We start from the raw sequence: 17,864 nt of genomic DNA on the forward strand, positions 1-17,864 counted from the left end.
AACAATATACTAAGCATTTCTGTGTGTCTCTCCATTAAAGCTTTTTCTGTCTCCATCAAAATTCTCATCCGAGCCCTGTGCAACAGAACCTAGTGTGCGATCCCACTGTCTATGGAGCTGACTCGTATGCTATCCCTTTCCCCTGTCTTGGTTGTGTCTGCTCATAACAGGTGAGCCATTGGACAAGATCTTGTGGAAGTCCATGGCTGTTAGCGGGGGAGGCAGTGAAAACCACATGTCACCTCTTTTTGGGAAATCCTACTATTCATGTGTCAAGTAGGCACATGACAGGTCAGCAATGGGCCCAAGCCCAGGATCAAGGGTTCCAGGTAGAGTGTGCACTGAGTGTTGCTGACCACCCAGAGGCCAACAGCAGTCTTAAATGGCAGTGCTGCCAGAGCAATGGCTGCTACCAATATGGCATCTGCCTGAGAATTTGTGTTTCTGATTCCACACCTCTCCCTATTTTCCTTCCAAAATACCACTATTTTAATAGCATCAATTAAACTGAAGTTCGCTACAACTTTATTGTACTCCAGTCTGAATAGCGTTATTCAAATGTGAAGTAAAAACACTTTAAAAAAATCTAAAATTGGATTAAATCATGAGAAGTCTCAGTGAGTTGTTTGGAGCCTGAATTGGTGCAATATTCAGAGAAAATGTCTTGTTTTCAAAACAAAGTCACACAATTATTGAGGTGCTCTTCAGCCTATTACAAGCAAAATCCTGTGGAGGCTGAAAAACAGTAATGTTGGACTCAACACATTAACTCTGTTTCTCTCTCCACGATTGCTGTCAGACCTGCCGAATTTCATCAACACTTTTGTTTTTGTTTTGTCTTTCATACTGTACCATTGAGTCAGCCTATTACTTTAACAATTAGTCTGTGCAAGGATCTGAATGCAGTCAAAGAAAATTGACATCATCTGGCTTTTTTGTTTCCATTTCTAGCACTTGTCATCGTAAAACATTGGTAATAGTTATGATTTAATCCATCCCATTAAGAGTGATGTATGACGAGCATGGCTTACGGACACACACACGCACATTTCTCTTTTGCAATTCAAGTGGAGGTTTAACAGAGCAAGATGTTGGATAATTTTAACCCTTTATAGAGCAAAGAGGAATGGGTGTAGATTAGATTAGATTCCCTACAGTGTGGAAACAGGCCCTTTGGCCCAACCAGTCCACACCGACCCTCTGAAGAGTAACCCACCCAAACCCATTCCCCTCTGACTAATACACCTAACACTACGGGCAATTTAGCATGGCAAATTCATCTGACCTGCACATCTTTGGACTGTAGGAGGAAACCCACGCAGACACGGGGAGAATGTGCAAACTCCACACAGATAGTTGCCCGAGGCTGGAATCGAACCTGGGACCCTGGTGTTGTGAGGCAGCAGTGCTTGAATATGCGGGATGTTGAAGAGTAGGTATGTTAGATACTTGACAGGAACGTACTGAGTGATTTAAATAGGTAGAAAAGCAACTGATTGAGGATTTAACTATGCATTCTGTTCTAAAATCTGTGCATGTGTTTCCAAGGTTGCCTGAAAATCTCGTTAGGCAAAAGTGAGGACTGCAGATGCTGGAAACCAGAGTTTAGATCAGAGTGGTGCTGGAAAAGCACAGCAGGTCAGGCAGCATCCGAGGAGCAGGAAAATCAACGTTTCGGGCAAAAGCCCTTCATCAGGAATAGAGGCAGGAACCTTCCAGGGTGAAGAGATGGGTGGGGGGAGGGAGGGGATGTGGGGGGTGCTGGGGAGAAGGTAACAAAGAGTACAATAGGTGAATGGGGGTGGGGTTGGAGGTGATAGGTCAGAGAGGAGGGTGGAGCGGATAGGTGGGAAGGGAGATTGGCAGGTGGGACAGGTCATGAGGACAGTGCTGAGCTGGAAGGTTGGAACTGAGGTAAGGTGGGGGGAGCGGAAATGAGGAACCTGGCGATATCCACATTGATGCCCTGGGGCTGAAGTGTTCCAAGGTGGAAGATGAGGCGTTCTTCCTCCAGGCGTCGGGTGGTGAGGGAGCGGCAGTGTAGGAGGCCCAGGACCTGCATGTCCTCGGCAGAGTGGGAGGGAGCGTTGAAATGTTGGGCCATGCGGCAGTGGGGTTGATTGATGCGGGTTTCCCGGAGATGTTCCCTGAAATGCTCTGCGAGGAGGCGTCCAGTCTCCCCAGTGTAGAGGAGACCGCATCGGGAGAAACAGACACAATAAATGACATTGGTGGATGTGCAGGTGAAACTTTGGATGTGCAAGGCTCCTTTAGGGCCTTGGATGATGGTGAGGGAGGAGGTGTGGGCACAGATTTTGCAATTCCTGCGGTAGCAGGGAGTGTGCTAGGACGGGAGTGTGGTTTGTTGGGGGACGTGGACCTGACCAGGTAGTCACGGAGGGAACGGTCTTTGCAGAAAGTGGAAAGGGGTGGGGAGGGAAATATATCCCTGGTGGTGAGGTCCGTTTGGAGGTGGCGGAAATGTCAGCGGATGATATGGTTAATGCGAAGGTTGGTAGGGTGGAAGGTGAGGACCAGGGGGGTTCTGTCCTTGTTACAGTTGGAGGGGTGGGGTTTGAGGGTGGAGGGGCAGGATGTGGACGAGATGCGTTGGAGGGCATCTTCAACCACGTGGGAAGGGAAATTGTGATCTCTAAAGAAGGAGGCCATCTGGTGTGTTCTGTGGTGGAACTGGTCCTCCTGGGAGCAGATACGGCGGAGGCAGAGGAATTGGGAATACGGGATGGCATTTTTGCAAGAGGTAGGGTGGGAAGAGGTGTAATCCAGGTAGCTGTGGGAGTCGGTGAGTTTGTAAAAAATGTCAGTGTCAAGTCGGTCGTCACTAATGGAGATGGAGAGGTCCAGGAAGGGGAGGGAAGTGTCAGAGATGGTCCAGGTGAATTTAAGATCGGGGTGGAATGTGTTGGTGAAGTTGATGAATTGCTCAACCTCCTTGCGGGAGCACAAGGTGGCGCCGATGCAGTTATCAGTGTAGCGGAGGAAGAGGTGGGGAGTGGTGCCGGTGTAACTACGGAAGATGGACTGTTCTACGTAACCGATAAAGAGACAGGCATAGCTGGGGCCCATACGGGTGCCCTTGGCTACCCCTTTGATCTGGACCAAATCTTACGTAGCTCTGCCTTGCATCTCTGATCAGGATCAAGAGCAGTAGCAATCCAAGCACTGGCAGTAAAAACTAGCTCCCAGGAACAGAACAAAAACCCCCAGCAGCAGGACCAACACCAGCAAGTGCAGCAGCTTCTCTTCTGCAGTTGTCTGCTATCTAACAGGACGCACACTGTAGACATGGAACTAGCTCCAGCACGTAGACAGTATGGCCCCAGCACAGAGTGCTGGCACAGGATCAGTTTAGTGCACACCAGTAAACAACAGTACCTTGTAAGACTTAGACTTTGGCAGCAGGTCATTGCTTATGTAAGCAGCATCCTGAACAAGAAAGGCCTCCTTCTCAGTGGACTGGGTGGGTACATAACTGGGTGGGCAAAGTCACTTCTGCCTGAAAATTGTTTGTTTCCTGCCCCATCCAGTGATTTGCTGATGTAATTTATAAGATTTGACAATGCTGTCATGATTGCTTCTCTGGGTGAGTAATGCCAGTTTACGAGTATATGTTCACTTCTTACAAATCGTTTCACAGAATGGCAGCTCAGCATCCCTGGATATAAGAGTTTACATGCAGGATAGGAAAGGGAATAGAGAACGGTGCAGATGCAGCATTCTTGGCTGAGAATAAACTGCAGTTGTCATATACTAAATAAAGCATCAAATGAGGTCATATGCGTTGAGCTTAAAAACAAAAAAGGGGCAGCCATGCAGCTAGGTTTGTACTATAGACTCTCAAATAACGGGAGAGAGTTAGGTGAGCAAATATGTAAGCAAAGTCCAAGTGCAAAAACAGCGCGCATAGTTGGGGACATCAACTACCCAAAGATACAAACAGCATAAAAGACACAGAAAGCATAAGATTCTTGAACTGCATTCAAAAGGATTTTTCAGCCAGCAAATGACAAGCCCCATGACAGAGGGCCCCATTCTAGATTAAGTCTTCGGAAATTAGACTGGGCAGATGGATGAAGTAGAATGGAAGACTATTTTGCATCTGGTGATCATAATACAGTTAAATTTACCATAATTTTAGAAGGTAGAATGAGAGTAAAAGTGTTAAATTGGGGAAAGCAGATGTTACAAAATGAGAGATGGCCTTGTTCAATAGTTACTTGAAGGAGAAGCAGTGCCAAATCAGTGAGAGGTGTTCAAACACAAAATTATAATGCCATGGGGTGAACACATCAACATACAGCATAGAAGAAGCATAGAGAGCAAGAGAAAGAAGAAAAATAGAGCTGTGATAATTTCAAAAAAATATATCGTAATTTAGGAAGCTTATTGGAGTATAGAAAGTACAGGGGGTGAAGGGGAAAACAAAGGAAAAGATGGTTTATCAATATATTAAGAACAAGTGGATGATGAAGGAAAAGGTAGGCCTTCCTATATTTGAAGCTGCCAGGCAATTTGAGCTATTAATGGAAAAGCGCAGCAGTCAGGCAGCATCCAGGGAACAGGAGAATCGACGTTTCGGGCATAAGCCCTTCTTCAGGAATGGGGAAAGTTTGTCCAGCAGGCTAAGATAAAAGGATAGGGAGGAGGGACTTGGGGGAGGGGCGTCGGAAATGTGATAGGTGGAAAGAGGTCAAGGTGAGGGTGATAGGTCAGACTGGGGTGGGGGCGGAGAGGTCGGGAAGAAGATCTCAGGTTAGGAAGGCGGTGCTGAATTTGATGGATTTGACTGAGACAGGGTGGGGGGAGGGGAAATGAGGAAACTGGTGAAATCCGAGTTCATCCCTTGTGGTTGGAGGGTTCCTAGCCAGAAGATGAGGCGTTCTTCCTCCAACCGTCGTTTTGTTGTGGTCTGACGATGGAGGAGTCCAAAGACCTGCATATCCTTGGTGGAGTGGGAGGGGGAATTGAAATGTTGAGCTACAGGGTGGTTGGGTTGGTTGGTCCGGGTGTCCCAGAGGTGTTCTCTGAAACGCTCCGCAAGTAGCCGGCCTGTCTCCCCAATATAGAGGAGGCCACATCGGGTGCAGAGGATGCAATAGATGATATGTGTGGAGGTGCAGGTGAATCTGTGGTGGATATGGAAGTTTCCTTTGGGGCCTTGGAGGGAGGTGAGGGGGGAGGTGTGGGCGAAAGTCTTGCACCTCCTGCGGAACGTTTCAGAGAATACCTCTGGGACACCCGGACCAACCAACCCAACCACCCTGTAGCTCAACATTTCAATTCCCCCTCCCACTCCACCAAGGATATGCAGGTCTTTGGACTCCTCCATCGTCAGACCACAACAAAACGACGGTTGGAGGAAGAACGCCTCATCTTCCGGCTAGGAACCCTCCAACCACAAGGGATGAACTCGGATTTCACCAGTTTCCTCATTTCCCCTCCCCCCACCCTGTCTCAGTCAAATCCATCAAATTCAGCACCGCCTTCCTAACCTGAGATCTTCTTCCCGACCTCTCCGCCCCCACCCCAGTCTGACCTATCACCCTCACCTTGACCTCTTTCCACCTATCACATTTCCGACGCCCCTCCCCCAAGTCCCTCCTCCCTATCCTTTTATCTTAGCCTGCTGGACAAACTTTCCCCATTCCTGAAGAAGGGCTTATGCCCGAAACGTCGATTCTCCTGTTCCCTGGATGCTGCCTGACTGCTGCGCTTTTCCAGCAACACATTTCCAGCTCTGATCTCCAGCATCTGCAGACCTCACTTTCTCCCCAATTTGAGCTATTACTTAAACCGGCTGCTGGAGAGGTGTCTGAGGAATTCCAAGTGCATAGATACAGCATCCCTATTTGTTGTTGTAGGTCCAAAGGTGAGAAGATAGTCTCATGACAGGTATGATCTCCATCTGAGAACCTGTCTCCCTACTGGCCACCATCTCAGGCAGACCAGGCTATAGTCGCTGTGCATGATGAATGAATTTGTGCATTCAACAGAAGCACAGTTAACCACACCAATATTTAGATGCATTTAAATTATTTCATATATTTGCCAGCTGATTTATGCATGGAAAGCAATCTTTCCTCAAGTGTATTTGTAAAGGCAAGGACTGTTTTAGGATGGGCAACCTGGCTTTGTGCGTGGGAAATCATGTCTCAAAAACTCAATTGAGTTTTTTGAAGAAGTAAAGAAGAGGATTGTTGAGGGCAGAGCAGTGGACGTGATCTATATGGATTTCAGTGAGGCTTTCGACAAGGTTCCTCACAGTAAACTGGTTAGCAACATTAGATCACATTGAGTACAGGGAGAACTAGCCATTTGGATACAGAACTGACTCACAAGAAGAAGACAAGGTGGTGGTGGAGCGTGGTTTTTCAGACTGGAGGCCCATGACAAGTGGAGTGCCACAAGGATTGGTGCTGGATCCACTACTTTTTGTCATTTATATAAATGATTTGGATGTGAAACTAGGAGGCATGTTTAGTAAGTTTGCAAATGACACTAAAATCAGAGGTATAGTGGACAGCGTGAGGTTACCTCAGAGTACAATTGGATCTTGATCAGATGGGCCAATGGACTGAGGAGTGGCAGATGGAATTTAATTTAAATTAATGTGAGATGCTGCATTTTGGAAAGGCAAATCAGGACAGGACTTATACACTTAATGGTAACGTCCTGGGGAGTATTGCTGAGCAAAGAGACCTTGGAGTGCGGGTCATTGAAAATAGAATCACAGGTAGATAGCATAGTAAAGAAGGCATTTGGTGTACTTTCCTTTATAGGTCAGTGCATTGTGTATAGGAGTTGGGAGGTTATGTTGCAACTGTATAGGACATTGGTTAGGCCACTGTTGGAATATTGTGTGCAATTCTGGTCTCCTTCCTATTAGAAGAATGTTGTGAAATTTGAAAGAGTTCAGAAAAGATTTCTAAGGATGTTGCCAGCATTGGAGGATTTGAGCTATAGGGAGAGGCTGAATAGGGTGGGGCTGTTTTCCCTGGAGCTTTGGAGGCTGAAGGGTGACCTTAAAGAGGTTTATAAAATTATGAGGGGCATGGATGGGGCAAAGATACAAGGTCCCTTCCCTGGGGTGGAGGAGTCCAAAACTATAGGGTATAGGTTTGAGGTGAGAGGGGAAATGTTTAAAAGGGATCTAAGGGGCACCATTTTCATGCAGATGGTGGTGCGTGTATGGAAGAAGCTGCCAGAGGAAGTGGTGGAGGCTAGTACAATAACAACATTTAAAAGGCAACTGGATGGATATATGAATAGGAAGGGTTTAGAGAGATATGGGTCATATGCTGACAAATGGGACTCGATTAATTTAGAATATCTGGTCGGTATGGACGAGTTAGACCGAAAGGTCTGCTTCTGTGCTGTACACCTCTATGACTCTATCAAAGATGTGCATGGTAACTTGTGAGTGGATACAGAAGATGTGAGCGAGGTTCAAAATGAGTATTTTGCATTTGTCTTCACAAAGGAAAGGGATGATGCAGAAACACTGTTGGAAATTGCCAGAAAAATTCAGCAGGTCTGGCAGCAACTGCAGAGAGAAAGCAGAGTTAAAGTTTCAGGTCCAGTGACCCATCTTCAGAATTGGCCAGTTTTCTCTCCGCAGATGCTGCCAGACCTCTCTGTTTTTACAGCAAATTATGGTCAGTGGATTTTTTTTTTATGGAATGTGGCTTCCACAGGTGTTCCACAATACTCAGTTCAGCATGCTGAGTATCTGTCACATAATTGTTGGTAAGCAAAAGGCCTTGCCATCGATAACTGGCCACTAGTCCACAGATCAGTCAGCTACTTGGTGCTGGCTGAATCTCCACTTGTACACATCCTTGGCTCCAGCTCATCAGCATCTCCTCCTATTACTTCTTGAACCAGCACCTCTACAAACAGTGCTTACAGTCAGTGTTAGGTTACTTGCTTTCAAAAACTTAGTAACCTTTTAGCAATCCTTGAATTTTGCGAGTTATTTAGTCCATAATCAGAAAAACAGGAAAAGAAAAATGCATTGTCTTTTCAAAACAAGAAACAGGACTAAGGCATTCAGCCCCTTGTGCCTGCTTTGCCGATCATGGCTAGTCAAACTGTAACCTCAAATCAATATTCCCACCTAACCCCAACAACCTCTCATCTCGTTGCCCACCAGAATCCCTCTACTTCAGCCTCAAAAGCACTCAAGTCTCTATCTCCATTACTTTCCCAGGAAGAGAACTCCAGAGACTCATCTTGGGGTCAGAGGCTTACTTTGCTCAACTCTCAAAACCCTCAAGAAGGAAAGCAATCACTTTATCTGTCTCCAAATTTTCCAACTCAAAATGACCCCTCATTATAGAAAGAAAGGTATCTTGCTATCTGTCTCACCAACTGGCTTGAATTTGTTTTGACATTGCAAAGATTTATCCATAACTCCAGGTGATTTTCTAGTTTTAAGGTCATTTATATTATCTTGTCGGGATTTGCTATGAGGTCTGCCGAGGGGAAGAGACTGGTTGTGACAGGACTGGGAGATTCTGTCCTGCTAATCCAAGGCTGGTTTAAAAACAATTCACACCTTCAACATTTTCATAAATCCAAATCTTGGTGAGACTTGTCAGAGCCCATCCCTAGTATTGCTTTGTGAAACCTGTTGCAACAAATTCTTAATGAACCACTGATATTATCTACAAATGGAGGGATATACTTTGAATTTTGTGTTTCCGTCATTTAAATATCATTGAATAGAACAAGCGCTCAACTATACTTCCATCCCTGTTCCAGTTCTTGCACAAAAAATGTGCTCAAGACAAAGCTACTGGCAAATGAAATGAATTCAGGCAGAAGTGGAAACGTTGTTCATAAAGGAAAATAAATCGCCACAAAAAGAAAAGCTCAGGCATTTTACTGAGCCCTGTTTCATGTAAAGTGAATAAGTCCTTTTGTTGTTTTTCATTAACCCACATAGATCTGTTTACTTTTAAATCCAGATGTGAAATATTTATAGCAATGCCTCCAGTTGGAAAATTAAAGCGGTGTTTGTAATCTGGTTTATAAATCATGATTTCCATTTCAGACAAATATTTTAGTTTGGGATGTGGTAATGTTCCCATGGCAGCAACATTAAATGCTCCTTTATGAGATTTATGCCAGGATATCTACTTATGAACAACGCCGACGCATCATGCTCTTTAAATAAACAGGTTGCCCAAGGCAAGATTTGTTACAAGTAGGTAACATTGTGATTCATTGGTCTAGATTGTGCTGGAAAATTAATGAATGTTCAATTTTATTAATGCACAAATCAAATAGTAAGTTCTGACAAAACAAAATGTGCATGGTGTGAGGTGCAAATTGTATAACTTGCAGACAGATACTCGCAATTTCACTGTTTGTGTATATTGCTAAACTTCACCTCTGAATGTTGGCGATGGTACTTCATGGCCGAAAGACATTTTTAATGACTAGGCAAGTGTTTATGCAATGCCAATTAGCATTTCTGATGTTTGAAGTGAATTGCAAATTTTCATTCTTTCATGTAATCAATTCTTAAAAAGATTAAAGGAAGAATTGATTTTTTTCTTCACCTTACTGCCTACTTTTCTCACCCTCTCTCTCAATCCAATCTTTCTTTCCTTCTCTTTTTTGTCTCTCTACTTGATCCTGCTTCATGACCATTTCTATGGTGCTTTCCAGTTCTTTAATTTCATTGCTGAAGGCAATAGACAATGGGTTCTGTCAATTTCCAAAATGCTGGATGTTTTGGTACTTTTGCTATGCCATAATCAGTTTCAGCAAAAAATAAATTTCAAGGTCAGGAGTAAATGAAGATACCTTACTCGCAATGTATAATGTTGCACGATTTTAGCTAAAGCAACCCTATTACTTTGCCTTAAAAAAACATCTGACAAACACAGCAGTGCTACCAGCAAGAATGTTTTCTGATGTTTAGCTCTCTTTCCCCACCTGGTGATCTCCATATGCAATGCAACATCTGAATGAGAGAGTAGGCACAGAGTCTGTTCCTCATACTCTGCTAATGTACCTGTGCAATTAGCAAGGAGTAAGTAGGCAATTGTATCACTGTTTGAGAAAGTGGTTGAATTATGATCAGTGTTTTTTTCCCTCATTAGTCAACTGAGTCTGATAAATTACAGGCATTATGTTTTGCCACTGTGGGCCAGTAGACATCTGCATTCCATTGCCAGGACGTTATTTTTATTGTGGATGTGTTGAGGGAACTATGCTGCATTTTTCCATAAAGTTGTTGTCTGATCTCATTTCACAGACAGCTAGGCCTGGAATTTCCACAAAGGCACTTGCATTCTGCTACTGTTAGTTTGCTATAAGGGCTCTAAAATTCTAGAGGAATGCTAGGTCCTGTATATGAAGTGCACAAAATATTCTTTGGAGGAGTTGGACCGGAAGGTCTGTTTCTGTGCTGTATATCTCTATGATACTATGACTCTATATGTCCTTTGCACCCTTCGATGGGGCCAGTCATCCAAGCTCTCCCATCACACACACTGGCCATCAGTTTGGATTACACAGCCTCCATTTCTTCAAATTTCTTGAAGACCCACCAATCAGCACCACACAAATCGAGCCATGCTTGGACTTCATGATTACTAGCCAATCAGATTTACTGGTCACTCTCCACAGTGAGTCTTCCTCTCCAATTAATGCCCTGCAGAGCATAAAACAGTTTTGGACAGCCAACTTTGTAGTGGGTGGCTTCTAGACTGACCTTTTGTTCAGGACAAGGAGTACAGCACCCTGTAATGTCATGTATGGCCTGTCCATTTTCACTGTCTTGCTAGGAGTTAGCCCCTTTGAAGTAAATTTAAATGATAGAAGCGTGATAATATGAACAAAATTGATATGCTTTAACAATAGTACTCACCTTCACTGCAAGGTGGAAATTGTCATGTGTGAATGTGGTCGCTTGTGTTGAAAGAGACCAAAGTCTGGGAAAAAGAGAACTCAGTGAGTATACAGCTAGCTTTTAGTAATGGAAATAAATTGGGATTGGTTGTACCTGAGCTTTTGTACATAAGAAGTGTTGTTAAGCTTCGAAATTGTATCTGCAATGTGTGCATAAACATTTAGGTTGTATCATATCTGATAACATGTTGGTGATGGCCTTTGCATGCTATGAATGGCAAAGTATGTACATTATAAAATCCATGACATCAAGCAACTTGTGATGTTGATTTGAGACCACTCAACTCAATGCTCCTGTTAGCATTTTCTCTAGTCGAGAATAGATCAATGCATGTGCAGCAACAAGAAGGACCCCATCAGCACTCTTTAAAGTGATCATTATCTTGTTAATTTTTATCCAGGCTTCAAATTTACTTGTTTATAGAACATAGAACATAGAAAAGTACAGCACGACTGGCCCATTGGCCCACGATGTTGTGACGTGGATTAATCCTAATGTAAGATAAAATAACCTAACCTATGCACCCCTCAATTCACTGCTTTCCCTGTACATGTCCAGCATTCACTTAAATGTCCCTAATTGTATTAAGTACAATTAAAGCCTGGAGGATAATGTGGCAAGATGAAGGTAACTTACAAAAAAACCTCTCCTTCTACTCCTACAGTGGGGTTTTCAGCCAGGGCAGACAGATGCTGCATTCAAAACCTGGAGGTCCAGAGGTGTCTCTTGCTTAGGGGACCTCTTTGATGGGGAGGTTATGATGTCTTTTGATCAGCTGCACCAGAAGTTTGGACTGCCTAATGGATACCTTTTTCGGTATTTCCAAATATGAGATTATATACAGAAGAAGACCATATTATTAGACAGTCCCTACAAATCGGATAGGGAGAGAAGAGTACTATGGCCAATGGGTCCATCCTCATTACATAATAAGGTATTGAAAGACATGGAACGACTGTTTAAAATATGGAACCAGGAATTGGGGTTAGAACTCCCTTCAGAAATGTGGGAGGACATCTGGGAAAATGCCAGAAAGATCTCTATTTGTAATAGAACTCAAGCTATTCAATTAAAGATACTCCACAGGGCTCATATAGCACAGGAATGGCTGGCAAAATTTGGGTTGGAACATCCCCAATGTGTCCTCAATGTAAAATAGAAATGGGTACTCTCACGCACTGTTTATGGACATGTCACAAGATCCGCAAATACTGGGACAGAGTAGCAAACGCTCTGACAGAAATCTTGGGAATGGAGATTGGATTGGATCCAGAATCTCTTCTCCTGGGCTTTTCAAATCTGCCCTCCCTGGATGTGCACGGGAGGACATTATTCTCCATTCTCTCTTTTTGTGCAAGGAAAAATATCTTAGTTAATTAGGGAGTTGAGGGCCCTCCAGGACTTTCGAATTGGCATAGGTTAATCACAGAATATATCCCCCTTGACTTCCTCACAAACATGGTGCACTAAAAAACTGAATTATTCTATAAAATATGGCAGCCCTTTTTGAACTATACAGACACAGATATTTTGGCCATATTGTCAAGGGTTTTTGTCTAGCTGTGGTAGTGGTTCTGGCTGGTCCGGGCCTCCTGGGGGAGGAATCCCATATAAATACGGGTTTTATTATGATTTGATGTTAATCCATTTTGCGTACATATTTAATTATTACGTTATTTCGTACTAGTAATGTAAGATATCTTATTTTATGCTTTGGTTGTTTGTAGGATATATATATAGTTGTCTATTAGTGTTTATATTTATTTGTATTACTTTGTAATTTTGTAAAAAATGTTTAAAAAAAATCTTCTTTCTTTCAATAAAAATACCTATTAAAAAGATGTCTCTAATGACTCTGCTTCCACCACAACCACTGGTAACGCATTCCATTCATTCACAACTCTCTGTGTAAAGAACCTACCGCTGACGTCTCCTCTATACCTTTCTCCTAATATCTTAAAAACTATGACCCCTTGTGTCATACAATCCTGCCCTGGGGAAAAGTCTCTAGCTATTGACTCTAGCCATGCCTCTCATTACCTTGTATACCTCGATCAGGTCACCTCTCTTCCTCGTCTCCAGAGAGAAAAGTCTGAGCTCTTCATAAGATAAGCCCTCCAGTCCAGGCAGCACTCTGGTAAACCTTCATTGCACACTCTCCAAAGCCTCTGCATCTTTCCTATAGTAGGGCGACCAGAACTGGACACAATATTCCAAGTGTGGTCTCACTAGGGATTTGTAGAGCTGTAGCAAAACCTCGCGGCTGTTAAACTCAATCCCCCTGTTAATGAAAGCCAAAACACCATATGCTTTCTTAACAACTCTATCCACTTGGGTGGCAACTTTGAGGGATTTATGTACTTGCACACCCAGATCCCTCTGTTCCTCCACACTGCCAAGAATCCTGTCTTTAATCCTATATTCAGCATTCAAGTTCCACCTTCCAAATGTATCACTTCGCATTTATCCAGGTTGAACTCCATCTGCCATTTCTCAACCCAGCTCTGAATCCTGTCTATGTTGCGCTGCAGCCTGCAATACCCCTCGATACTGTCAATGATACCTCCAACCTTTGTGTCATCTGAAAATTTACTAATCCACCCCTCAACCTCCTCATCCAAGTCATTTATAAATGCTACAAAGAGCAGAGACCCAAGAACAGAGCCCTGCAGGACACCACTTAACACTGACCTCCAGGCAGAATACTTTCCATCTACAATCACTCTTTGCCTTCTGTCAGCCAACCAATTCTGAATCCAGACAGCCAAATCTCCCTGTATCCCGTACCTTCTGATTTTATGATTAAACCTACTATGGGGAACCTTATCAAATGCTGCATCCATTGCTCAACCTTTGTTGACCTGTCTTGTCACCTCTGCAAAGAACTCAATTAGATTAACTAGGCATGACCTGCCCTTCACAAAGCCATGCTGACTGCCTTTAATCACGCTATGCTTTTCCAAATAGTCATAAATCCTATCCCTCAGAATTCTTTCCAAAACCTTGCTAACCACAGACGTAAGACTGACTGGTCTGTAATTGCCAGGGATTTCCCTCTTACCTTTCTTGAAGAAAGGAACAACATTCGCCTCCTTCCAATCCTCTGGTATGACTCCCATGGAGAGTGAGGAAGCAAAGATCTTTGCCAGCGGCTTAGCAACCTCCTTTCTTGCTTCCCGGCGCAGGCTGGGATAATTCTGGTCTGGCCCAGGTGACTTATAAATCTTAATGTATGCCAAAATTTCCAGTACATCATCAATCTTGATCTGTTCAAGCTGTATCCCAGCTCCTCAAAGTTCTCTTTCACAACAAGGTCCCTTTCCTTAGTGAAAACCGAAGCAAAAAACTCATTTAGGGCTTCCCCTATCTGCACGCACAAGTTCCCTACGCTATTCCTGATTAGCCCTACCTTCTCCCTGATCATTCTCTTATCTCATGTATGAGTAAAATGCCTTTGGGTTCTCCCTAATCCTTCCTGCCAAGCCTTTTCGTGCCCCCTCCTGGCTCTCCTCAGCCCATTTCTGAGCTTCTTTCTAACAAGCCTGTAATCCTCTAAAGCTGTGCTCGATCCTTGCTTCCTCCACCTTACGTAAGCTGTCTTCTTCCTTTTGATGAAAAGCTCCTCTGTTCTCATCATCCAAGGCTCCTTAATCTTAACCCTTCTTACCTGTTTCAGAGGGACAAATTCGTGCATCACTAGCAAAAACTGCTCCTGAAACAGTTTCCACAAGTCTGTTGTGCCCTTTCTGTGCAACAATTGCTCCCAATCTATACTTCCCAACTCCTGTCTGATAATATCATAATTTCCTTTTCCCCACTTAAATATCTTCCCATGGTAACGGCTCCTTTCCCTGTCCAAGGCTATGGTAAATGTGAGGCAATTGTGGTCACTGTCACCAGTGCTCTCCCACCGCGAGATCTGACACCTATCCTGGCTCATTGCCGGGCACCAAATCCAAAATGACCTCTCCCCTCGTCGGTCTGTCTACATACTGAGTAAGGAAACCCTCCTGAACACACCTGACAAAAACTGCTCCATCCAAATCACCTGCACTAAGGAGATTCCAGTTGATATTGGGAAAGTTGAAGTCACCCATCAAAACAATCCTGCTACAGCTACATTTTTGCATAATCTGCCGGCCTATCAGTTCTTCAATCTCTCTACTGCTATTAGAGGGTCTGTAGAAAACTCCCAATGATGTGGCTGCTCCCTTGGTGTTCCTAACTTCCACCCAGACTGACTCAGTAGACAAGCCTTCCTCAACAACCTTCGTTTCTGTCCCTGTGATGCATCTCTGATTAGCAATGCTCCACCCTCTCCTCTTTTTCCCCCCCTCCTTGTTCTTTTTAAACGTTCTAAACCCTATAGCTGTCAACTATCACCATTGTTCCATATTGGAATTAAAACATCCAGCCTCATTGTGATCATTGTTAGGGAATCATGCAGATTCTTGCCAGGTATTATGGTCGTAGTGATATCTTTAATCTGCAGTTGTCCGCTGGGCTAACTACATTCAGGTCATTGCAGCAAACAGAAACTAAGCAACAAGGGTTATCTGGTGACCACATAACTGATTCTGATATGCAGTCCATGCACATGTGTAACATATGCATGCACATTGTTATGTCCCCAGCTGATGGTAACACTGGGCAGTCAGATTCCATTGTGGAAACTGGCTTGTTTAGACCAAAGTTTTATTTTTATGTTTGTTTACCATGACGATCAGTTTCTTGTGGATATGTTCATGCACTTTTTACAAACAAATTGTAAAAGTTTATGACACAATTATTTTTAAAAAATGACACAAATGAGAGCCATTGGAATGATATTTTCTCTTCCATTTTCTCTTAGCAACACCCTTACCTGTACTCCAATCACAGTGATGAGCCACTCTAAACCTTTTCTTTCTGGATAATTAGTTTCTGGATACATTTCTGTACACTCTGTGCTATTTTCTTAAATGTGTCTCCTGGAGACCCTATAAACAAACTGGCAGCTCACCTTACTTATTCATGAACTTGGGTGTCTATACTCAAGCCTTCAACAGGCTTGTAGGATGTCTTCCTCTCTGATATGTTCATAGCCTTCTGCTTCTGGATTTTTATTCTCACAGCCATCTAAGCATCTCAGGACTTGTTCTGGTTGTGACTGCTTGGAGACTGCGAATAACATCCATTTGCTGTTATAGACCTCTTCGCTCTGGATGGAGCTGCTTCTTCATGCAAATGGGAATATTTGCAATGTCTCCAATCTGACACAGCACAAAGTGCCCCGATATCCTAATTTTAATTTGGGGTAGTGGGTGCGTGGATGAGTTAGTGGAAGCCATGCCCATCTCCTCTGGAAACCATGCCAAGGTATCGACTGAGCTACGGGCTCAGAAACATGCTATATAAAAAGCCTGCCACTGTGATCCAGAAGAAATAAACTTTAAAAATGTTGACTCTAGTATGATAACGATAGGATTACTGTACTAACAACCTATCATAATAACTCTTAGACTCATTGCCAACAACCATTTATAGAAATAGAAAACAGTCACAGCAGACTTCTAAAGAAATGAAGTAACTTGAGAATTTAAATATCCTGACAGCTTCCAATGAGTCTATTTGCTTTTTTGATGTATGATCATGACTACTTTTAACATTCAATTTCCAACACTGGTTTGAGGTTACTATGAAGGTCTCTCCTTCTCCACCTCTTCCCTCGCCTGAGGTGTGGTGGCACTTAGGTTAAATCACCACCAGTCGCTTCTCTCTAATGGGAGAGCAGCCCCTCTGGTCGGTAAGACACAACACAACAACACTTTTAACAATCCCAAAGACCATGTGATGTCTCCCATGGAACACTTAGACCAATCTAAAATGTTGCTCAATCTCTCCAAATAATTCTGCTGGCTTTAGATCTTTTTGCTCAAATGGCTAAAATCCATCAGTGATATTTTGTACATTGTATTGGTAGAACGTGTATCTGATTGAACTTGTACAGCACTTGGACTTGGATATAAAAACTGCAATTTCCACTCCCCAAGTGAAAATGATGTGTCTTGCGTTCAGAAACTGGACAATCTAAATCAGAACTCTGGTGCCATTCTGGTTGCATTGCAAACCTCAACAAAATAATACATGGGAGTTATACAGTATAATTGTTCAACCCTGATATAGCAAATGGGAGATCAAATCACTGATAAATAAATTCACGGTTCTGTAAGATTGCACTGTTTTGCTTAAGAATCTGGAAACAAAGGAAGTTCTGCACATTCAGAATAAAAGTTTGTTTCAAGCAAAAACGCTGTATAAAATCTTTGGATTTTATCCTTCAGTGTGTTAAGTTAAATTTCTCCTTTAGATTTTTTTACTTTGCACTCAGTTGTACAAAAATGTAGGTCATTTTATTTGAAGCTGTCGAACAATCAGCACATTGAGTCTGGTTCCATGTTCCACTTGAAATCTTACAACATTGCAATTTCAGCTTTATGGTGAACTGTTTTGAAAACCAAAACAATAAAAGACACAGCTTGCTTTAGACTTCCGAAGCAGGAAATCAAAAATCAAAAACGTAAAATAAGCCTTGACTTGTGTAATGTGACCCTGGCAAAATTCAAAAACACGTAATCATGTTTTTTTTCACATAGGAGGAAGAGGATGGTTGGAAAATAGCAGAGAGTCATTTCCTCCCCACAATCAAAGAAGGTCAAAACACATTCGAAGGTGGGGAATGTGATGATTTGATAGTCACATTTAAGTATGTCACTAACATGTTTTGGATAGTGATATTATGAGTAGGATTTCTGAAAAATGGAAGAAAAACAAGGGTATTATTAAAGTTACCAGTTTAAGCATGGTTCTATTTGGGAATATAGTTGTTTATTACACCATAAATGTGTGCCTGAGACCTGTTATTAGCAATTCTGCACCA

General features: G+C 43.0%; 1 protein-coding gene across 5 annotated transcripts in view; it reads left to right on the top strand.

Annotated features, from left to right (window-relative positions):
- Positions 1-17,864, top strand: part of drc11 (dynein regulatory complex subunit 11) — a 164,865-nt gene that overhangs the window by 62,131 nt on the left and 84,870 nt on the right. For all 5 annotated transcript variants that reach the window (XR_015757595.1, XM_087988764.1, XM_043693070.2 and 2 more), the window contains exon 9: positions 17,581-17,656. Coding sequence is in view for 4 of the 5 variants with exons in the window: in XM_087988764.1 (XP_087844890.1) it covers positions 17,581-17,656 (76 nt within the window). In the remaining variant the exon portion in view is untranslated. The remainder of the gene's footprint in view (positions 1-17,580; positions 17,657-17,864) is intronic.

Source organism: Chiloscyllium plagiosum, unplaced genomic scaffold (genome assembly GCF_037043375.1).
Source record: "Chiloscyllium plagiosum isolate Xiang-an unplaced genomic scaffold, Cpla_swu_hap1 HiC_scaffold_7, whole genome shotgun sequence".
Lineage (NCBI taxonomy): Eukaryota > Metazoa > Chordata > Chondrichthyes > Orectolobiformes > Hemiscylliidae > Chiloscyllium > Chiloscyllium plagiosum.